Consider the following 25,397-nt stretch of genomic DNA (forward strand, 5'->3'; position numbering starts at 1 on the left):
TACACGATGCATGCAGTTGATGTGTAAAGAAGCAGGGATGGATGGATGTGTGTGTGTGCGTGCGCACGGACGCACGTCCAACATATGTGTCGCGTACGCCGTCTCTAGGGAGTGCGCTAATGTGTCACTTCCATGGCTCATTTCTTTCAATTACTGTGGCTGGACCTGGAGAGGCCACCAGCAGTCCACTGACAGCTCCATATGGGTCCCATCATCGCTTATCATGGGCCACTCATGGACAATTAATTTACCCTTCATTGGACGTGACATATTAACACACAACAGTACAGAGTAAAGTACTCAGTGTTCATTTAACTCAGACTGTACAAGTATACACTAATACAATACTTTTAACACACTCAAGTGTGTTAATATACACACAATCACATTTGAATCTTGTCTCTCAAATAGACATAATACAATAATACATGATCATACTGTATAATACGGCATGGTTTGGTATAATGCACAAAAGTTACAAAAGCAAAAGGACGGGGGGACGGGGGATTGAAGACAAAATTCAAGTGAGGCAAATTCACTTTTCTGGCGCTCCAGAGAAACAAAGTGAATATTCTATTGATTTAGCCCATCGCCTGAATATAAAGCAGCATCCGACATACTTTGAAATGAGCTGCACTGTTTTCCATTGTGCTTTTCCCCTTGGTTTCAAAGCAAATTAATTAACATGATACAGAAAAAAAAGGTAGAATACAAATGTTGGAACGCGCACTTTAAGCCTGGGTATCCTTTTGTTCCCTATTATTGTACCAAATTATTTAATTGGGTCTCTCTGATTGTGCACAGACACAAGAAGGAACACAGGCCATTGTTGGCTCCATACAAGCCACAATATGGTATCAAATTCAATTCCCATCAAAACGGCAGGCTGCCATAGAGCCCACAGCGGCCCTGGAGATTAATGAAGATCTGCATCAAGGCAAAGCGCTGGTCTGAGAGATGGGAGATTTCGCCCCAAATAAAAGAGCCCTTCACCAAGAACAAAAGGGGCCCTGGAAAGCAACGGGATGTTCTGAGAGGATGAAATAAATCAAAACAAACAAAGGAGTTTGGGAGTAGAGGGAAACGGCTCTGGAATAAAGTAATGTCTTTCCTTGTCATTCGATTTACTTTACTTAATCAACAAGTTGAAATGGCACATGGTAATGTTTTTGATACACAACAAAGAGATGATTGCTTTGAATTGTACAGGGATTGAAGCAGTTTCGTGCAAATATCAATGTAAACATTTCAATATTATACGAACATTTTCATAGTAACAAATTCTAGCCAATTGTCTGTTTACCTAAATTCCATATAAATAGAATAAAAATGGCAAGTATTTCATAAAATATCTGAGAGTCATTCTGCCTAAGACGTATTAGCTTTAATGGTACGTGCTAAGCTTTGTGTAAGACCTGCTTAGCCTCCCATAAAGCAAGCAAATCATAGCCTATGTTGATTGTGGTGCATTCATGGCGGTATTATGAGGAACTAATATGAAATGTCAACAGAGAGAAAACAATGACTGACAGTCTGAATTGAATTAATACTTAGCTTTTCTCCTCTTTATTCTCTGAAATAACAGTCATCTGCAGGGAGACACACTTCAACTGTATTGAAAGAGTGTGAATTGATTTCTTTTCTTCCTCTTTATTTGGGGTACAACTTCAACTGGATGACTAGCTCTCTGAATGCAGGGTGTCGACAGGTGGGCTCTTTCAGTGGAAGGTAGCACAACACCCTCGATTTTGTCAGAGACATTTCACTCTCAGTATTTGCCTCTGTTCAAGTGTTCATGTTTTGAGCTTGTCGATTGCCACAAGTAAGTTACATTATTCATGTCTCGACTCAGAACTGATGTGTTCAATTTTCATACACTAATTGCATTTGATTTTTAATGTGTTGCACTTGCATAAGCACGACTGTACTGTAGGGATTCTAAAACAATTTTACAATGTTTAGACCTCTATTTCAGGTGAAATATGACGTGTCACTGTGTAATGCATGATATGAATGGATTTGGCTCATTCTGAAGAAAAAAAAGAGAAACGAGATTAAACTGAGATCACAAAGCAATATTGAATCCTAAACTTTTTGCCCACTGCCACCCAAAAGTGCACTCCACTCTTTTCACATTCTGCACATGGTGTGTCTCAGCCACCATATTGACTTCATTTCCCACCATTCATAGATGCTGCTCGCTGGACCAGAACATTCCAGCTGCCACCTCGACATCTCATTATTTTTTTGAAATATCAAGCTTGTATCTTCTTGATAAATAATTCGCAATAGTATAATGTATCAGACTAAAACATATTTTCAGGGGGGCATGGAGGTTAAAGTGCCAATCTCACCTTTTTAATTTTTTTTCGCCCTGAAGACAGGGATTTCCATATATAGAGTGACCATGGTTTGTGTTCAACATGAGCAATCGGGATGAAGCGTGCGGCGACACATATTGCTGTCAGAGATTGGAAATGAGGCCTGCTAACCTGTAGGCAGCCTTCCCAGACCAATCAGCTTTGCACATTGCCAATGCCTTTACCGCCTCTAAAAAGAATTGTGACTGTGAAGTTTTTATCAGAGTCGTTGACAAACATTACTCTTTAATGCAGTTTTGTAGAAATGCATTCTTATCCCTCTTGGAAGGCATTTATCTACTTGAAACCTGCAAAATGGTTGCCACGGGGAAGGATTTCTTTTAATAGACTACAATAGGCCTAGTATGGGACACATTCTGATGTTTGTGAGAGATAGGGGGCCCAGCCATATATTCATGGGAAATTGTTTATCTTCAAGCAAGAGGAGTGAAAAGGGCATTTTACAATAGCATTTTAACTTTCATCTGAAATGATTCTTTTCACTCATATAAATTGTCCTTTAGAATTCCAGACAGATGCTTTTCAGAGAAAATACCAATCTGCTGAAGGAGACATCATTGAAAATGAATACAAACCACCCGAGGTATTGAATAAAATACAACACTGGCTACCTAAGATATTAACCACACTGCTAGGATAAATGGACGGATAGACAATCAATTTGTTTATTTGACAGGGACAATGCTCATTAATCAACATGTCAGTTTTCACATCCATGTAAATGAGCCAGAGTTAGCCATAAGCTAATTTACATCTGTAGTTCCTGAGCAGGCTGTTAAAAACGGTAAAAACTATACATACGGCCCAGGCCGTAGCGTAACGGTCTGGGCACCGGACTGGTAATCCAGTCGCAGTGTGCCGCGGGTTCGACTCCCGGACCCGACACGGCCTTTACTGCATGTCATCCCCCCATCTCTCTCCCGTTTCCTGTCAGCCTACTGTCTGTCCCTTCAAAAATCAATAAAAGGCGTAAGTCGCAAAAAAAATATCTTAAAAAAAAAAATATATATATATACATACAAAAACACACACAGTACAATACAAGAACAATAAAACATTGCACAGGGGACAAAACAACTGCAGAGTGAATTGAGAACTGATACCAGTGATAAATAGGGCTGATAATTACTCATGATTACAGATTTGATTTGTTTTTAGCCACCTCTTTAGGTTGAATTTGAAGGTCAAATAGTTGGAGGTCTCTCTTACTTCTGTAGGGAGACTGTTCCAGTGATGGGAGGCTCTAACGGAGAAGACACTTCACAGTCCCCTCTGGTAGTTGCCATTGTTGCTCTATCACCACTGTCCCTTCGATCTATGAACTGTTTCAGTGGTGGAGTTGCAAGTCCATTTAAGATCTTAAAAATGAGACAAGCATCTGCAAAATGTTTGAAGCTGTCAAAAGTAAATAAGTTGTACTTTTGAACTATATGGCAATGGTGGTAACGGTTGGGCTTTTGGTCTAAGTGTTTTTAATGTCCGTTTGTAAAGTGATTCTATGGGTTTTAAAGTTGACTGATTTGTCTGTGACCAGGTTGTGAAACAGTACGTTATGTGTGAAAAAAGTTAGATAGATTGAATTTGATTTTATTGGCAATTTTTTTTATCCGTTTTTTGAATGTCAAGTTTGAGTCAATCAATCAATCACTACTCAATAATATTCAATTCATCTCAAAGGAGCTTTATTGGCAAGAGAAAACATAAGTTTACATTGCCAAAGAATTGAAAGCAAGTGTCAAAATATAATAAAAACAATTCATGGAGGGGAAAAAACAATAAAAACAAAAAAACAGCTTAAAACTTAAAAAAACATAGTCTTTGTGAGGGGTTCTAAATGAATTAACCATTTAGGGAAAAGTGCTTAGTGTGAAGCAAATGATGCATGGAACGTCCCATTCAGGAATAGCCACATTGTGCAAGGGTGCTGCTGTCTCTCATGCCTTGGTGCAGTGTTGGGGTTCTTTCTTGTGAGGTCCTTGTGATGCTTGGGCAGGGCAAATCCCTGGCCCTCTCTCTGTAACAGGGGCCGGGCAACTAGGCCACACAATGCAAGAGCAGGGCCTGAAGACGGGGGGGCCTTGTGCTCTCTTAACGCCACTCTCAGGAAACGGGGACAATAAATCAATAGACTGTCCCTCTCCGGCAGGGGCCAAATGTAAACAAATTGAAAAGAATCGAGAACAAAACAGATTGGTGACTGAAACACACAGACTCAATGGGGGGACTCCTAAAACTGGAATGCCATTGTGGCACTTTCCTTACAGCTTGCAAACTGATTTGTGCCATTCACGGCAACATGACAGTTTATAAAATTAATTTCAGTGTGAAAAATGTACAGTCTTTACTGATTAAGAAAAAGAATCAGGTGCAAACCATGGTGCAAACAGTCATACAATATAAATTTAACATAAAAATGTATTAAAGGCTACAAATGTATTCCGTTTTGAAGAGTGCAACTCCACAGCAGCATCTTACACACTGTACAATCCTGCATATTAATTTAACTCTGAGGTGTAAAAAAGGACCCCTTTCAGTTAATTGGTGCCCTGTCAAGAGTTGATGAACACTCAGGAATTTACAGTGTACACTGTATAGCATCCAGCACTCAGGGGCACAAACACAGAACATGTCAGGGCTGTGCGGCACAAGTTCCATTAATGAACCTTTAAAAGGTTTATTTTTTTCATGAGAGAATCCGTTATCAAACCTCTTCATACTTCACTGAGGTGGAATGGTGCACCACATTTGCGAGGCAGAACTAATGCTATAAATCTCAAGTAATAAGCAGGCCCTGGGGACATCATCTAAATGAAGATTTTACACCAATTTGAACCTGTCTGCAATTTGATTCCCGCCTTAAGTGCATTTGTTTAACAGGTGCTTGAGATGCAAGCATTTCCAAAGTGTCGCTATGTCTTCTTTATTAATTTCAGGATGGTGAGTGGGCGGGGGAGTATGAAGAGAAAGGGGAGTTGACAAACTCTAATCAAAGGTTCAGAGGGGGCTGACTCCGCCATAGAACCAATGTACTTTTTGCTTCATTTGCAAACTAATGATTTAAACCCCAGCAATCTGTTTGGGGTCAGCTCCTGTGTATTTTGGATACGCTTGGCTATTAGCATCACTGAAAGCTTCAGATGTGTCAAGTCTGCTTCCCTCCAGTGATAGTCACCTACTTTAATTTCCCTGCAGGCCTCAGAGGGGGATGAATTCAACTAAAATCACAAGCTGTTTTGTTGGCAATCCTTTGTGACCTATAATGAATCTAATGAATATAAAGAGAGGGGGAGGGAAGGAGGGAGGAGAGGGATAGAGGCGAATACATTTCGACCACGCTGTGTGGCTTTTACTTGGCGATTTGTGACCCTCCACAATGGGACAATGGCGAGTGTTTTTGTAGCCTTAATTTGCCTTTGTGTTTCAGCTTCATCACTTTCACCGGCGAGCATTGAAAGTCGTCAGTCGAAGAATAACTGCTGACTCCACGGTCTGTCAGACAAAGGGGAGGCTTTAAGATGAATCCCTGACTATCACTCCAGCCAGCCGTGCAGAAAGAGAAAGGGGGCTCAAAAGAAAAACAACAGACAAGTCAAAAGTAGTATCTGCCGGGGTTCCCAAACGCACCCGGAGCACTTCCTCTCTCTCTCATCCGACACGCCACAAACAGGGCTTATAGGTACCCAGTCACCATTCTATAAGATGGAGAACCCCCTCCTCCCACCCACCCCAGGAGTAGTTTGGCACGTTAATTAAAGTGGCTCATCTGATAGGAACCAGGGCTGGTGCGGGTTGAGGCCCAGCGGAGGTGTGGCACTGCTGTTAGAGCCGTGTGTTTCTCAGCGCACTGATTTCACAGGCCCCTCAGGTGGCGGGATCGTATTAACAGCCTCATTGTTCACCCCCCACCAGCCCACATTCAGGTCAGGACTTTAAAGTTGGAGGAACTTTTTACAAATACTTCTTAACACCTGTGTCTGACTCAACAATCGACTTGGACGAAACGCAGCGCTCGGGCTGCAAAGTGACCAAAGCTAAACTGTGCAGCAGTACCCACAGTTTAGGTACATGAAAATGTAAGTGCTGTGGTGTACACTGGGTAGATGACAAAAAAAAGTTCAGTGTCACTGGTCCATGCCGGTATGCTCCCCCGTCCCTGTAATGATTCCTATTCATAAACATGCAGTGTGCTATCCTCCACCTGGCAGCTGCCTCTGTGCATATGAGATTACCATTATGCATCCTTCAGTCCCAAGGATAAACATCTCTCCACTTTTAAAGTTTGCAAGCATGAGGCATATTTTAATGCCATATGACTTAAGCATCCCTTCAGGTATCACTTGCAATCTTTTTTCATTCTATATACATTGTTCAACTTTAATGGGTATCTAATTTGTGTTATCAGCTTACAGGGCAGTAAGTAATAATTTGCATGACTGCCCTAAGCAAATGTGCTTCCATAAGCAGGCTAAAGCAGCCTATAGCATAGACAGTGGAATGGATTAACCTCCATATTGGCTATGCCCCGATGATCAATGCTTTTTAGAAATAAGGAGAACAGATAGTTTGTTGGATTTGTTGGCAAGCATGCTGTAAAACTCCCTGGGGTTTAACCCCCCGCGTGCTTTTCGATACTGTTCGGGATAAAGACCTTTAGTCCAAAGCAATAGTCAAATGACATCTCACCTGAAAAACTTCCAGCGGATCTATATTCCTGGCAATGTCAATGACAGTAAAGCACAGTAACCTGAACAAACCCATAATATGGATTTGTACTTATTATGTACTTATTCCCTTCCATCCAATCTATGAGCTGTAATATAACCACCATGATCAAATACAGTGTGTACTTACAGTACTTGTCCTCTGGTTAAATAAAATCTGGCCCACATAAAATAAAATAAAAATAAATAGAACACGCACAGTATTTCTTTGGTTGGATTTAGCTGGTCTGCTATCTGTGAATCTGCAAAGGTATTCAGGCATTTTCAAGTTATTATTCTTTTTTATGCCATATTCTTTCTAGCCGATGATAAGCCTGAGCAGCGTGAAGGTCAGTGTGATTACTTGAACGTGTCAGCTTTACACATGAAAGGCTATCACCACTGATAACCCCTGTGACTCTCACCATACAACTAATACACTTAAGACACTGAGACAGGCTGCGGCCCCACTGAATTATGTCGGAATCCATTTTCCCCTGATAAGACTTGCTTGTCTCATGCACAGAGAAATATAGATCAGTATAGGCACTTACAAATACAATATATATTACACACTATACCGTATATAACTAATACCAGAATAATGCCTAAGATATCTGTTGTTACTCAGTGTCGTGCAGCAACGTATAATTAGGCTTAAAACACACACTTTTCAAGGAGGCTGAAAACTACAGAGCACCAACCACATTGAACACAAACTGGTACCATACGGTACATGGACACAGCCTCAACAGTGGCACTGCAGGGTAAATGGGGATATACAGCTTGATATTTGACTGGCTTGCATCAGGCATGTATGTTACGCTCATTAGCTTAGTTGACAGCTAATTGCCATGGTGGGTGGTTATAGTGCTAGGAGCGTGATCTTAGGAATATGTCACAATTGTTAATCGGACATGAATGCAAATACAGGATGACAGACTGTGACCGAGTCTCTCGGAACAAAAATAATGTTAACTTTAGAAATGTCCTTGGCTCAGAAATATGTATAAAGACTATACAAGCAAACCATTGTTCTGTTTATTTATTTTGTTCACTTCTTTCTGTTCATGGGCCAACACAACAAAATACATATATAACGTAAAGCCTTTTGGTATAGTAGTATGCCAAACCATGCTTTTTTGTGGATCTATCTATAATCCGAGGATGGTTTAGAATTTCTGCTCCTTATACATTAAGTGGCATAAGGCTGGCATACACAATACATAGAATGCATGCAAGGCAACTGAATTTTGGACTGCTGCATAGCATTACCACTAGGGATGTGCAACCTAATTCATATTCCTAGAATGATTTGCAATTTGCAAAACTTATCATATATCTGACAGCAGGGTGCTGCCTCTTTAAAACTGTGCTATTCAAACTTGCATACAGGCTAAAAAAGCTTGTCCATAAAGATTGATTAGGGTTCTAAAGATTTTGTATCAAAAGGGACTCTGATTAAAGCTATCTGCCATAGAGATGGCACTCTTTTGCATCTGTCTTGTAATCTCTCTCACTTGGTGAAAATTGTTGTTAATGCGGAAATAATATCAATGCAAACTATATTAATAACCATGATGTAAGAAGTTGGGGAAATGTCACTTAATCAATGAAAACAAATCAAGTAAACCTTGCTATGATTATCTGGAGGAGTGTGAATATTAATGCCTCAGTCCAAATCAATGTCGGGTTGCATATATTGCCACCTGTGTTTACTCATGGTTAAGACATTTCTTTCTTTCCTATTTCCGCTGCATCTCTGAGGGTGATCAATAAAATGCTAAATAGTGATATGATACCAGCTATCACAGTAATTCAACAACAAGGGGAACAAAACAACAGCGATTGTATTATTGTAAACTAGAAAGATGGGATGTTCAAATTTCAATTAACTTTGGTTTGTATTTGCTGCTATTAATTAAGAGGGTTTGCAGGAGGACACAAAGGAGACAGGTTCATTGTCTCGGATTATTCTCATGAAAGTAGCATTAGTATGTATTGCAACACTAGTTAATTAACTGGTATGGGAGGCGAGACATTACAGCGGAAACCTTTTGATTTGGGGGAGGTAATAGCATTGGGCAAGAAATAGATTCTTTATTTCATTATTTGATAAGAAGACCCTTAATGGAAATATCAGCCAGGAGCAAAGCCAGTCAATACAGCTACTTTAGTTAAAAGAAGAGAAAAAGAAAGTCCTCCAAGGAGAATTGTTGCAAGCAATGAATTACCATACGACTACAGTTCATTAAATATAAACTGAACTCACATGGTGGGCTAATGGAGGTCGAAAGAAATATCAACACCATGTGCATAAGGTTTGTGACAATTAAAAACAAACATACTATCCCACTCGGCCAGGTTAACCACTTGAACCCCAACATCCCTAGGCTATTCCGGGGAGAATGTAGCAGATCTACAAGCTCAATTTTTGTAGAAGAGATTTGGCGTAGACAGAAGAAAGTGATCAAACTATAGCAACTCAGTTCTGTTTCACTAAGACATGCAGCTAGTGTGGTTAATGAGATCCCTGCTGCTGAAGCTTTCCTGAATATTCCTGTGGTGAAATGTTACTCAGTCATATTATGAACATGCCGGCTCCTCCAATTTGCCTGTAGTTAAGAACCAGCTATCTATAGGTGTGTAACGTGACATTGTATCAGTGTCACAGAGAGCAATCATAACATTCCTTTCCTCAGGGTCTGCTGCTTGTTGTAAATTCCCTTGGCAGCCGAATGCTTTAGGGGGGTCAAACACACCAAATCTCTGAACAATAACGGCCTGACTATCAGTTACATCTCTCACCTGTAATCACTGGTCGGCATTAAAAGCATCTCCCCCCTCAGCACAGTGGAGTTCTGCATACTTGACTGTGACTGCTTTTGAACAGAGTATAATGTAATCTGTGCAGTAGATATCTTGTGCTTTTGTGTATCCATCCAAGGAGTGAATGGTTAGGCCTATCAGTTACTGTCTGGAGGTGATGTATATGCTCTCTAGAACAATGTTACAAACAGATAAAGACAATGATATGCAGCCCATTTGCGCTCTCATTTTACAGACGTTTTCTTTTCTTTGTCCGAAACATTTCAAGTCTTGCCAACATTCTCCAGATGAGGACCAAAAACATGAGCTTATCTTGGAATCAAAATTGACTCAACTTAAGAAATAATATCTTCCAAGTGCCTGGCAACAACATCCAAATGACGGAACAGTGTAGGAACTTACCAACTGAAGTTAGCCAAGAGTTACCAGCCTATAAACTTTACTGCCAAACAGAAGCAGTGACAGCTCAAGGCACAACAGACAAAAACAGTATACTGCTATACATAGCAAGTTTATAAAGGAGAGAAACCAATGCAAAACACGTGTGGCTTTGCTTGTTATCTTTTTAATAATAGACAGATCCAATTAAGTTAAAAAACAGGAATCCATATTGCAGGTCAACGATGGGAGTCATGACACAAACCATATCATTTTGATATTATCTTAACATTTTTGTTAGTTTGTATTATTTTATTCTGGCTGTGATGTGTGTCAGCTTATCCACCTGGGTATCAATCTGCATTAGTCCTTCATTTTCACACTGATGGTTTGAAGAATAAAGACACAGGGCTTAAATACATCTAGCCAGTGTACAAACATAATTCACCAGATGTGCAAGAGATAGTGTCAGTCAATTTTCTTTATCGTTTAGAAGCACAAGAAATTATATTTAGCTGGAGATAAAGAGCAATGATCTTCACAATGACATACAACCGATTTTGAAGGAAACTTTATCACTTTGTTTACTCAGAATTATTAACTACGGTAAATTGGGTCAATTGTTACACTCTCAGATTTCAATTAAAGCTGGCAATTTCCCTTTGTACAAGTTTACAAACTGTAGCACTTTCTTTCTTTCTTTCTTTCGTTCTTTTTATTTCTTTTGTTCTTTGAAATGAAAAGGCAGCACATTAGACAGCTTGGTAAAAACAAAACAAAGAATATAGCTAGAAGCAGTGATAAGGCAGGACCAAGCAATAAGCCCTTTTAGGCTGCTTAACAGTGCCACTTTAGGTCACTCAGCGGTATTGCAGATGTTCATTACCCCAAATGTACAGACAGACAGACAGACCGACCGACAGACAGAAAGACGAGGCATGACTTTTGGCCAAACGAGGCAAAGATTGCTACAGCGCCCCCTTTGGCCAATTGGAGTAAGACTGGTTTCAGTGCTATTTGGCATGACTCTCTACCATACTGTAAAGCTTCATAAGCATGTGACACTGCATGTATGACTTAGGGGCAGAAGAAGATTTTTCACAAAACAGCTATTTTCATTGGCTCATATAAAACCTTTTTTCACTTAAATAAATGTCCTTTTGATTTTTTTTGTCCAAAGACCTAGAAATGTTCGTGCATTTTGATCAAAGATCCCAAGAGAAGATATTTTTCATAGAATTCAAAATGGTGGGTGATCAAAAGGTCAGAGGTCAAAAGTAAAAACACGATACTTGTGAGGAGACACATGTGTGTATCAAAGTTGAATTGCCGAGAGTCAAACGCAGTGGTGAGCTGGTGGTAGGGCTAACACCGCTGCACGCCCCCCCACATGCAATTCAAATGAGCTTTATGCACACGCACAGCCCTACTAGTTACAAAATCCACAGCACACCACTGGTCAAACGGTTCATGAGCTATGCGCGTTCAAAGTTAGCATTTTTTATTGAGTGCTATAGCGCCACCCTTTGGCCAATGGTTGTGGGCTTCGCGTCCTCACCGTTTGGCATAGCCCTCTACTATATTGGCAAGTTTCGTGGAAACTGACTGCACGGTTCAGCCTGAACTGCTATATTTGGCAGAAGGAGGAGAAAAAAAACTGACAGAAACAAGAAGGGACCAAGTTTTATATTGTATATATACTGTATATATATATATATATATATATAGTACACACACACACACACACACACACACACACACACGGCTTGATATTAAGGCTTGTCCGGGACAAATCTTTGGACAAGGACAAGTGACTCTTGGACGCTACAAGCCAACAAAATTGTCTGTCTTTCCTAATCATCACCTTTCCATTAATATTCTTAATATATGTAAGATCATAGACATTATAATCTAGGGCTATTAACTTCGTCGACTACCTTTTTCCACTGACAATTTTTTTTGTCAACAAATAAAAACTAGACTAAAATGTTAGGGACTAGTGGACAAGAGATCCAGTAGTATCCAGTATAAGTCATTTTACAATTAGTTGAATGCTGAAAATAGCCGATCTACAAGCTCACAACGCGTCGCGCTGGGACACGTCGTGGGCTTGTAGATCAGCTATTTTCAGCAAGTGAAGTGAGTCATTACGACGGCATCAAGGCCCGCAAAAATACATTTTGTTCGACTAAAACAAATGTAGATTTAGTCGACTAAAATCTTATGATATTTAGTCGACTAAAACTAGACTAACACTAAAACATTCCAGGTGACTAAAATGTGACTGAAACTAAATGAAAACTATTTAAGAGACTATGACTAAAACTAAAATAGAAATTTGCTGCCAAACCCCCCCCCCCCCCCCCAGTGTAGGAGATGTCACTTTAAAGGTATATTCAGTGATTTCACTTAATTCAAATATCACTTATTTTTTTGTTTTGTTGTGATAATCCTCCCTACTATAGAGTGTGCTGACCATATAAGGAGTTCCTCCCTGTCCCCAGTTAACCCCTAGGGGTAAAAAAACCTTAGGTTTCGTTTTTGACTCTCTATCCTGATTGGACGAAAGGCTGGGTCCCACAGCCAAAAACGAAACCTAAGGTTTTTTGAGTGAAATCACTGAATATACCTTTAACAACAGAACAGACAGAAGACGGCATAGTAAAATCAGTGTTAATTAAACTCAGAAGGGTATACAAATGCAACCAAATGCACATTTGTACACTCTTTGGAGTTAATTAAGGATTTTACTGTGCATGAGGGAGAGAGAGAGGAAACAGTCATGTCATGAGGAGCAGGAGCATAAAGTAACGTGAAATGGGCCAGTTAGTTAGTATACTCTCACTTTGTCAGGAATCTACACAATTGTCTATGGGGAGTTAACTTTTAGACTGTTTACTAGCTGAAAGCCCGGCCATGCATCTGAAGCCACATAGCAAAGATAATGTATCCCAGGCTACAAAAGCAGGCAAATCACTGCACACTAAGACTGGACAGACAAAAGGCAACAATGGCTTGCATAAACACTATTTAGAACTATTCACATGCCATTGAAGAGATGGGCGTTGACTCGCTATTGCTGCAAAGGCGGCACATTGTGCCGAGGTGAAAAGAAGTCTAATGAACAGGAAGCCTTATTTGAGAGAGCTGACAGTAACCATACAACGGCCGCATTGTGAGCTTGCCACCAACCCTGTGGGTCTCTACATTAGGAAAAATGATGAGAAAGTAACCCCAAAAGACACAGAGGGTCCTTGGAATCACGTAAATGCGACAGACAATAACTGTGGACACAAGCTGTCTCCACCTTCAACCCACGGCTCCTCCAAGTTTACATGCACAGAACTGCTTTCATCAGCTGCTCTCATGGCCATGGATAAATGCCAGACGAAACCTTGAAGTGCATTTGGGTTAATTTAAGACTGATTTGTAGTTCAGCAGTACTTAAAATGTATGTTGGATATTTAAACTATTTGACATTTCAAATAATATCAAGCTCCGTCTGGTCTCTCTCTCTCTCTCTCTCCCCCCCCCCCCCCCCCCTCTCTCTCTCTCTCTCCTCAAGCTCCATCAATCTTCCACAAAGGGATGACATCACCAATAAAGCATTCCCCCATAAAGCTTTAAGCAATACGCTTTATTTACTGATGAGATAAGCCTTCCACTATTGTTTAGCTCACCACTTTGCTGGTTTATTTCGCAGCTGAAGAATCAAACAGCATCTTTCTAAAGGTGACAGAGCATGGCCAGGGTTTAGGGCAGAGAGTTTCCCATTTCCTATCACATATGAGTTCAAAGTATCACAGCCAGGTAAAACGCTTCCCATACGACATTCCCATACGACATACAAACATTGTATTAGTGTAGATATTCGTCTTACACAAACATTAGATTCCCATTGACAATGAATGGATAATTTACATCATATGTGGACGAGCAAATTGGCTATTTTTGTATACAAACATTAAATTCCCATTGACAATGAATGGAGAATTTATGTCTGAGGAAATCGGTAGTTTTGTGATTACATACACAGTATTTTTGAGCGCCGCTCCTATGCACAGTTGTGTGTGTATGTGTGTCTGTCTGTTAGAGCACGGAATGTTCTTAGCTGATTGGCTGAGTTGAGCACGGAATGTGATGTGTGATGATGTATAAGAGCGCCGCTCACTTCACACAAGTGTGATTTTTTAACTGAGTATAGATGCATTATCTTATTGCATTATTATTTAATTTTTAATATGGCATTATTTTCAGTGATCTATAATTCAAGTTTAGGACTTGTGTCGATTAATTTGTATAAGGGATTTCCATTCTGGAGGTGGAACATTGTTTACACTCCCCATAGTCTAAAAAGTAGTACAGGTATTGCATACTACCATACCACAGCACACAGAGTGTACCGTGCCTAATAATCAAGTACACTGACACAAGTCACCTATAATTATAGTTTGTACTGAGAATTAGTGGTTGTGTCTATAATGTCAATTTGGGATAGTCACTAAACTGCTGAGACATCATGATGATACAGTAGGACAGTATTAAACCTGGTATGTTTGCCTATTCTGGGGATTCAACATTATTTGCTGAAAGATATACATGATCAAAGTGAGATGGCTACAGTCATGTAGTATAATCTTGTTTTAATTGCTTTGTCACGTGACAAACAACAACCTGGGTTAACCTAGGTTAACTAGGTTGTTGTGACAATCTAGAACATATAGCATCAACATTATTTTCAACAAGATGAGAAGCAACTTTCTCACACACTAGTACATACTACATACAGTGCCACCACATGTACCTGGAAAGAAAAGGTGCTATTTGTTGTTTTCTTTTCTTCCCACTACACAGGGAGTCATGTCAGTCCTTGGGAGCTTGTCAGATATTTAGTTTGCAGTCACTTTGGAAAGGCTGAGCGCATGGTCTCTGGGGATTCGCTCGAGTCCCCCCCCCCCACCTCCCACATGTCACCAGCCAGGAACAAAGTCAACATAGTCAATTCTCCTAATTTCACTGCTGCCTGTCGAAATCCTGTTCTCCTTTCTCCCTCTCCTCAACAAGTACTTTATTCCGGGATCAGTCAGGTCTGAGTTGCCCACAAAAACTTGAGGCTCTGCCTCCATCGTCTTTCAGCACAGTGTTTGACACTCCCAACTCGCTGCTATTCAGATCCCTACACCATGCAATTTGTTTCCAATTGTCAAACAGCACTATCCCTCACAAAAGGAAATGCTGGCATGGCAGAAAGTAAAAAAAATAAAGCAGATAAAAATAAAAACATTGTATCTTTACCAAAAATGTCTGTCTGGCTACTTCTGTATTAGCCCATAACAAAACAACATAACAATTTACAACACCAGTTGTTATACTTTTTACAATAAGATTCCCTCAATTGACAATAAAACACCTTTGACTGAATGGAACATGTATCACATCCTCAAATCAGTGCAGTCATATCACTGGTCTCTCTTAAAAGTGCGGATGGACCGACAGCTTGAATTCATCCATCATCTCATTCACACCCTCCTCATTGTGCCGACTCCCATTTTGCATTTTATTTCTTTGGGATTAACTCCATTGTGCGGCCAGCCAGGTTTCTCTTGTTATTGCATAGACATGCATTTATTAAAGCCACATCAGCACAACATTGACTGCATTGCTATTCATGCACCTATTCAGATATGTTTTAAATCGGCCCTATTATGAGAGAGACGTTGGAAGGTATCAGGTTAATAATACTTATTGTGCAAACTTTGTTGTCACTATTCTTGTGTTGGCTGTTATCGAAGGGGGAGCAGAGAGGATATATGCTGACTCTGATGTAGATAGTGCCCTGGGTATTCATATTGTGGCGGATGCTGTGTGGTTGCAGTCCCAGATAGGACTTAGAATGCTGTCAATGCTGTGTCAGGTGCATTTGCACCTCGGAGACCCACAATGCTCCAGCTGCTATATGCCTGCACCTCGCCGGGGCCCTGGCCGCCAGCCTGACACCCGACACAAAGTAATCACAGATCACAGCGTTTAATCACTGAAACAAGCACTCCAGAGGACCCCACTGTCAATATCCGACTCTCTCATTATCTGTTTGGATTGCACATCCACACTGTCAGATAAACAGAGTGGAAAATTAAGATTAAAAATATGGTAATTTCATTTCAGGCAGCCGGCTCCTCTCACTGGCCCATTATGCTATTGATTACCTCTGAATTCAATTTCTCTTTTCAATGTAAACTTTAATCTATTCGCAACCCAACAATTCAACTCCCCAGGGGCCATTTGAGAGTAAGTAACCATTTAATATGACCCTGGCTGTAGATTCACTGCCTTTAATGAATTGTGTAAATCACTCAGCTTTAAAAAGGAACTGATGGCCCTGTTCATGACTCAAATCTGAGCCCTGGTTAAATACTGCCTTTTATACCAGGGCTAAATGTTTACCGACAGGAATCTCTGAATGTGGATCATTGGCTTTAATTGTTGTCAGTTTTGAAGGGGAATGAAGCAGCTCTTATTGCAACTGAGGTGGTGATGGCAATATATCATCCTAATTAAGACACGTTTAGCATAATATGTCGAAATAATTATCCAAAAAGAACGATAACAAATTAAATGTCATTTTCAAGAAATGGAGTTACTGATCGCACGATCCATGTCTTGCTAATCTAGACATTTGCTATTAACTAATGTGCTATTAGCAGATGTTTTATCTTTTATCCTTGTGATTGTAACTCTGCTTTGGTACGGTCTTAGCTAGGACTCTTATAAAAGAGCTTTCATAACTCAATGTGATTTTCCCCACTGGTTAAATAAAAGGTAGAGAGTTTTAGTCTTAGTCACTTACCATGGTGGAGTGTCAGGACCGTAGAGTAGGTCAGGTGTAACCTTATGCAAAACGCAACAGTACAGTAACATTCAAATTTAGTATGAACAATGGTTAATGCATTATGAAATAAATAGACATTGCTACAGTACATACAGTATAGCCAGGCACAATGGAAATTGATGAAAAATGAATGAAATATGGTTTTATTCATTAAATACAGTCAGTACACTATGCAAGTGTGCCTGTGGTAATGCTTGGGGCATCAAAACGTTGTTTCCGGTGCATCAGTATAGAAGATAAACTTAAGGGGTCCAGAGTAGAGATACCCTGGTGGTACACTGTAAAATCCATGTGTTAGTTGAACTCAGAAGAGTGTACAAATGGAACCGCTGAAACGTTTGCTGCTTTTTAAATGGACTTTTGAACAGCACAGATGTCTTAGACACTCTGAACACTGTCTGAATTTTCATTTCGTTTCACTTACACATTTCTTTAATGGGTGTGGCTAGCGATTCAGGGGCTGAAGGCAGGCTACAGATGTCTCACATTAAAGATAACATTTCTGCATTATTCCGGCATGGGTTGATACAGTACGCTGTATCACTGGGTTTAGAGTTTTTCAAGCCCAAACACATTGTTGTCCCTTTGGTACCTCTATTGCTGACCTCTTAAGTTCAATCAATGAATTACATTCAAATTGTGTCTTTGTGTTTTGCTTTGCTTATTGATAAATAAATAAAACAAAATATGCACACAGAAGATGAAGACAAGTCAAACTGGATTTTATGAAAATTTAAGAAAAGCTTTTCAGAGAGCTTCGAATTAAATACTTGCTCTTCAATGTCACTTTAGTCTTAAAGCTCATGCAATAAAATAAAACTTTTCATTTGACCGTTGTTGCTGTCATTTAATGACAGAGAGACAAGGTAGCAATAACATTGCTATAGCCATTCAAGTCAGTGCACAAAGTACAATCAGATCTTAGACAATCAATAGACAGTACAATTACAAGGAATCGAAACTCTGACCAAGGCAAAATAATTAGTGAAAACATTAGTGCCTATTCTCAGGTCCATCCTGTCTTCAAGCAATCCAATTAAGTAAACCTCACAGAGTCTGGGTCCTACAGAATAAATGAATACCATCTCAACTTAAATAACTTAAGCCAGCGATAATGTATTACTCTAAGATGAACACACCCTATATCTCAACACTTCCTAGTGCTGGAGTAGGATTGACGCTACCCTAGAGACTGAGACGCATATATGGTGGAGAGAGTAATCAATAAACAGCCACAGTTATATGCTGCCAATAAAGGCACAACCTGCCTTGCACACTTGCTTCTTTTCTGTTCTAGTCCAAAGGACAGTGCCAATCGAACATAGCACATACTTTGAGTAGACCTATATTGAGCATCTACCGTAATAAGATTTTTTACCATAAAGAACCAATATGATTTTTGGTCACTTTACATAGTAAGGGATTTGGTCAGTGATTGCAAAGCTCCATGTCACAGTGCAGGGTCACTCTCCAAGCCGTCAAAGTGATGTCTCAAAGATGACACGGACCTCCTCGGCACAGCACGTGTCTGTCACTCCGTTAGGCAGACTACAGCGGCCTTTGTTCATGTAAACCTGGAAGGGTATCAGGGAAGCAGTGTCATAGATTATGAACGCACAGTCCAATCTGAGCTGAGATCTGATTTATGACAGATTCTGAACCGCAGCGAAGGGATTTGTTACCCGCCAGAGCATGCAAAACGTGGTTTATTTAGTCTTGAAAACAACTGTGAAATTCAGTATTTGCGATAATCACTGACATTTTCTACGGACTTCATTTTCTCTAACAGTGGCTTCTAAACTGAGCAATGTAACACCATTTTTAAATTGCTCAGAATATAGTGATGTACATTCAGAATGTTCCATGGAATGCTTGTTATTTCCTAACACAAAAAGGCTACGGTAAACCAACAATTTCAATTGTGCAAAAGTCATGAGAAAGGGGGGAAACGGGTGAAAACAGGTTTGCCCCAGCATCAGATATACCACCAACTCTGGGATTCTCATTCAGGGCCGACAAAGAGGCAAGGGGTTCGTATCAGATTATTTAATGTATTTAAACCTTGACTGACAACTATAGAAACTTCACACTCGGCTTGTGGACCATCTCAGTATTTAATAAGTGGTGCTAGACAGTTATGGATGTTGCAGTAATCTGATCTAAGGAGAGCACCCTACAATAAAGAATGGTAACGTAAGGGCTTGAACAATGTCAGTACCAATCCACCAGTGTGCAGGGTAAGACGACACCAAATAATACCACAGTGTGCTGAGTCTTTGAAATCAGTATTTCACCCATTTCACTCTCCGGCTGAGGAGATACAGTTTTGCTGATAAATTTGTGCGAGGGACAGAGAGAAAATGAAAGGATGCCGACTTTTTCTTATTTCACAAAGACCTGTTTGAAGTTGCAATATGGTATCTGTAGTCCCAGACAGATGCACATAAAATGGAATTGAACAATGAATAGCCAGCTCTTATCTCAACAGAATGTCTGAAGGGGAATACATCACAAATGAATTTCACAGGGGGGAAAATATGGACATTCTCTATTACAGTAATCCCCATAGAAAGTTTATCCCAAATCGCAATGAAGTTAAACCCAATATTTCAAAATAGATATAAGGCAAAGAAAGCTGCTTTTCTACAATCATCTCAAAAATTATCTCAAAATTACATTTTGGGAAAAAAAGATTACACAGAGGGCTTCCCAGATAACATCGGAGGATGTAAATCTACAAAGGGGCAATTTCTCTCATGAAATTAATGTTATGGTGGAGAAATGCTCCAAGTAGGCACTTTAAATTAAAATGGTACTCAAGCCTCTTTGCATTGTCAGGGTTATACAAACACATCTTCTGTTGCTTGGCTGTATTATTTTGGAGGTGAGCAATGAAGTCTGGAGTTAGAAGCAGAGTCTGGGATTAGTGCGCCATGGCTGGACTGTGTTCGGTGACAGCACAGGGAGGGTGCGGTTACCTGTTTGGCTGTGCAGAGCAGGGAGGCAGCCTCAGCCTTGCCCGTCTGCTGGACCATCTGGTAGAACGCTCCATCCTGGTTCTGAAGCAGCACATAAGGCTCATCATACTCCTGGATCCTGCCGGCATCCAGAACCTGCAATCACACACACACAAGGGCAGGGTGTGTGTGCCGCCACCTGTATACTTTAGTGCTTGAAAACTAACATTTCAGCTGTTTCAGTGCTGAGTGATGCATGCAGACAGTGCGGGGCGAGAGGGGAAACAGTAGTTCTCTGCACATTGGAACCCTCCATTTCATGTGACTCATGCTGACAGCAAACACTGGGGGCCTGTGTTGTGCTGTGTAGGGACATGGACAACGTGCATCGCCTGTTAGCGGTGTGAAAGTCTAGTGCGCTGACACTGACAGACTGGAGCTCAGTCATTTATCCATGCATTTATCCAGGCATTTCAGTGGCTCAAGGGTGGTCCTCAGTCAAATCCAACAATCACACCTTCTACACACTCAAGAAAATGACTGTAATTTCTCCGTCATCACATGCCATGTAAGCCACTCAAAGAATAGCTTTAATTCAAGAAGCGATGAAAGGACTAACATTGTAATAGAGACAAATTTAAACTAGAACAATCCTCCTTACAATGAATGAGTGACTGCTTTGTAACAATTGAAGCCTCATTTTACAGAGCATTGAGTTATGAAAGGGAGAATTCTGCAGACAAAGCTATAATCGACAGTTTAGTAGAGGGGCAGGCCACTTCCATTTTTGGGGGTTTGGAGTGGGGAATGGGGGGAGGGGGGGGTGCAAGGTGGTAGAAACATTCCAAATGTTATGTCATTCAATGTCAAAACGCCACAGCTCTTTATGAATTTATGATGAGGCAACTCGGGTGTTATCCTGAGTGTGTTCTCCCAGACAGCATGGCTATCTGGGGCCGTTTAACACAAGCGTAGGTGTGGAACAGTCCCTGCTGTGTGATATTTGATTCTTCTCTTCAGTCCTCTCAATGACCAAGTGGCCAGGAGGTCAGTCCCTGCCCTCATGGACAGCAAACAAATGCTGCCACAAATGGCACTAATTGGCACCTCTGCAGGCAGTGGCAAGAAAAGGCCAAAGATCAAGTGGCATGGGGCACATGCTGGGCTGCTAGCTGTGCGAGAGCGCATATTGTGAGGGCGATATTGGCTCATACAGAAAACATACAATATTATTCAAATCTCTGGAGAGACTGAGTACTACACTGATAAGAAGAAGTTACTGTCAGAAGATACTCTAGTTTATTTTGATATGTACTCTTCTGTAATTGAACTGAATGCGAGATGGGCATCTTGAGGAACTTTATACTGTAGGTCATCTTGTTTTGAATACACGTGTATAGTAAGCAACATGCAGCATCTCTTTGAGGGTAAGGAGAATGCTTTTTTCAGTGGCTTCTACAGTATAATATGTGCTATTAAAACAGCTCGTAAATAGACTGTGCAGTGCACCATCGTATGAGAGGAATAGGTACAGCTGGCCAAACTAAAGTCTTTGTCTGCCTCTCATCTGCTTCTTGTCTCCGTTATCTACTTTGCTTTAACCTCATTATTGATCATGAGTAGTCAGCGACAATAATAACTGAAATATGTCAATGCATCCCTTTTTTCATTATACATTGTGTTTGCAATGCAACACAACAAATTACTTACCAGTATTCTGTCAGAGTCAATGATAGTGTTGAGCCGGTGAGCGATGGTGAGGACAGTGCATTCCCGGAATTTGTCCCGGATAGTCTGCTGGATGAGGCTGTCTGTTCTAAAAGGTAGAAGGGGAACAAAACACCTCAGCAGAAACAAAATTCTCTTCCTATAGAGCCCGAAGGCAATGGCTTTACTTGACACAAGACAATGGCACAAAGAAAAGGTATGTGCAGCTGTACAGCCATTTGTAAAGCAGAATACTAGAAGACCTTGATTTCACAAAGATGTAAGTTGGAGATTATATTGAGTTACATTGTTGCCGCGCGGTTTCCACACTTGGATGTAATGAGCCTCTTTTTGTTATGTTGTTAAGTAAGGATAATAGCTGATTAGGAGCGCATTAGATATTGGTATGTTACATGTATAAAGTAGGAACGCTGTGATCAATTGGCCACTGACAGATATTGACGGACAATTACAGTGAAAAGAAGATTGATGATCAGCCTGTTTTGCATCGGCCTACTCTACTGTTCCAATCGTGCGAATCAGGAAATGCATCCTTTTGCTTCAGAGACTGTGTTGTTGTTTTACATGCAACTGATAGCAGTGCAACTCTTCAGGATGCAGGATTTCTTCAGAGCCCAGGGGCCAGCAACTAAATAATGATTAAAAAAAGAAAGTCTAATTTATTTTTGAACTGCACTACCATCCGTGAGAGATGAATAAGAATTGGACTGATTTACTTAAAATGGCAGATGTTCGTGCCACCTAAAACAAATCCACATGGATTGTCCGAGCAATGACATCAGTGCAATCTCAAGACCGTGGGAATCTCTGACCTTGGGTCTACATTAGCTGTGGCTTCATCAATGACGAGAATGCGGTTTTTCCGTAGTATGGCCCTGGCGAGACACACCAGCTGCCTCTGGCCCATGCTGAAGTTTGAACCTGACTCGGCCAGCACCGTCTCCAGCTTATCGGGCAGCTCCGCCACCGTGGCCCTCAGTTGCACCTGCAGAGAGAGACCAGAGCCCCAACCCTCCATTACTGCATAAAAGGCCTCGTGTGAGGATGTCTTTAAAGAGCCATCAAAAACACACCCATTAAGCGGCCTGGCACAATGCAGGGACAGGTCCTCTGATGACCCTGGTCAGTGCTCTCTTGTGGCCCAGCCTCGAGCTTTAATCCAGGCCACCAAACCCATTCAGACGCAGGACCAGGAGCCGGAGCCCTTCGCTGTGGGGAGAACCTTCATCCCCAGTTGGCCTGACTGCCCAAACACATCTCCCCCTGCATTTTCAATGGTTCCCAGTTACAAGCCGCACATTGAGCTGGGCCCCATGGCCCCTAATGGGATTTCCCCCCATGACTTGTGGCGAGCAGGGGAGGCTGAATGGCAGCATTGTGCAGGGGGACAGAGGGATCCCCCCCTGGGTCGGGTAAGGGGGAATCATTCAGAGACACGCTGGAGTACCTCTTGGAGTGCATTCCACAGGTCCTCATCTGTGTGCTGGCTGAAAGGGTCCAGATTCACCCTCACGGTGCCCGTGAAGAGAACCGGGTCCTGGGGATGGATGGATATAGAAAGAGAAGGCCGTGGCCGGTTAAGATAATGACAAGGGGGAAGATGCTTGAAAGGGTTAAGACAGGCTTTGTAGAGCACCGCTAGGCTATGTGTGAGGGAGAGATGTTCACAAAGGACTTGCTACACTCGGGAGCCCTATTCAATACCCTGACCCACTATGCTTCAATAAGTTGATCTTTTTTACTTCTAAAAACTGTTTTGTACCGTGCTCTCAGCTGAAAGAAACTGTGCAGAGGTGGTCAGACCACAGAAGCCGAAAACACAATGGCATACAAAAAGAGCAGTGTTCATGTTTGTTTGTTCATTTAGAAAACTAAAGAACCTTACAGTGAGAGATACACTGAATTGTGTGACCGGAAACCATCAGGAGGGGTTATCACATTAGTTGACTGTCTTTGTTAAAGGACAGGCTGAGGTCTCAGGCAGCTAGGATTCCTTGTATATGTATGCATTTATGGTGAGCCACACACCTGTATCAAGCTTCAGCCACACAGTCGTCTTCAAGAAAGCAAGTAAAGCTCTTTATTACAGTGCAGAGGGAATAGTCTGCCGGTCTACAGGCACTGTTCTTGCACACCTCTCTGTTTCCTGTCAACCTGATAAACAGAAGCAGACCTCTTTACGCCAGGTCCGATACTGTATTTCTTCCCAAATCCTGTTCCAACATTTAAGTGATTTATTGAACACTTACTGGGACTCTCCTAACAGACCATAAACAGAACGTCATAACCCCTTTGAGGAACAATATAACTTCTAGATAAGGCTTTCATAGCATCATTTCCTCATTGTTTTATCAATGAGCAAATACAACAAGGTTTTCTTCTGCAACACAGCCCTGAATTTATGGCACTTTAATGGGCATAATAATCATTTGAAAAAACATTAACGAGTGTGAATGGGTCCATAAGAGCAAGAGATAAAACAGGGTAACCAGCAACTGTCAGGAGGAGCGCACATCCACTACTGTCAGGGAGCCATTGTGTCTTCAGTACAGGCAGGGTAATGTGATAAATCATGCTTACACAAGACATTAATCTGACCTCAAATCAAGATAAGAATATTCACCTGGCAACTGCAAGATTATGGCAGGAGCAATAGTCAAGTATACAGTAACTGTAAAATCCTGGGCTGTCCCATATTTAGAGAAATGACTACTACAAAACGCTGAGTGTTTTAACTTACAGGTCCGTTTCTACACTCTCTGGGTCAAATTTACCAAAAAAAAAGTGTGACTGCAAGGAAATAACATATTTGCTCCAGTGCTAGTTTCACATATATTATATTAGATAATACTAAATATTGGTCAGATCGATGGTTCTGGACATCCGGATATCTATATATTATGTCTATATATGGGTGTATCGTTGCATAGGTGGTTCTGGACAGCCGCTTCTCTGACCAACTTAAGGCCGGGCAAGGAACTCTCTCAGGTTGTTGACAACGCTCGCTCGAGTTTGAAGTCTGTTTGTTTGGACGGTTCTTGAGATGCCTGAACTACAGACTGAGAGACACATGGACAGAGGTTTTGTGCATTCAATAGTAGGATGTATGCATCTGTATACATCTCTTGTGCCAAGTCAGTCAAATACAATCATTCCTGGTCCCTGTAATGCCCATATACTGTATGGAGATCCATGATGTCATCAGTATAATGCCCATACATTGGAATTCCCATACTGTATGCCGAGCATATTGGCTTGATCCTAGATACAGTAAAATCAGTGACACGGGTATATCATGCTTGTTTATGGTTATGTCCAAGTAATAGTCACAGGCCGTGGTCTGCCAAGTGGCTAGCCCTCACATTAGTAATATATATATTGTGGAATGTCTGTGACCAATGAGCAGGCGGAACAGGGGATTGCAGCAGTTTCAAACGGCTTTTTATTTGTTTAGCAGCAAATCATACAGCAGGCAGGAGAAACACCACATAGGTTTCGGACAAATTATATTCCATACAATATTTGTTTCACAGGT

The 25,397-nt window shown here is 41.0% G+C and overlaps 1 protein-coding gene across 1 annotated transcript in view; it reads right to left on the bottom strand.

Annotated features, from left to right (window-relative positions):
• Positions 1–25,397, bottom strand: part of LOC310867281 (ATP-binding cassette sub-family C member 4-like) — an 83,722-nt gene that overhangs the window by 21,645 nt on the left and 36,680 nt on the right. Inside the window, exons 27-32 of the mRNA XM_083777205.1 lie at positions 23,310–23,399; positions 22,675–22,847; positions 21,845–21,950; positions 20,156–20,290; positions 18,686–18,751; positions 17,132–17,176 (exon numbers count right to left, since the gene is read on the bottom strand). Coding sequence (XP_083633331.1) covers positions 17,132–17,176; positions 18,686–18,751; positions 20,156–20,290; positions 21,845–21,950; positions 22,675–22,847; positions 23,310–23,399 — 615 coding nt within the window. The remainder of the gene's footprint in view (positions 1–17,131; positions 17,177–18,685; positions 18,752–20,155; positions 20,291–21,844; positions 21,951–22,674; positions 22,848–23,309; positions 23,400–25,397) is intronic.

The sequence above is a fragment of the Protomyctophum parallelum genome (assembly GCF_964188405.1).
Source record: "Protomyctophum parallelum genome assembly, chromosome: 11".
Taxonomy (NCBI): Eukaryota; Metazoa; Chordata; class Actinopteri; order Myctophiformes; family Myctophidae; genus Protomyctophum; species Protomyctophum parallelum.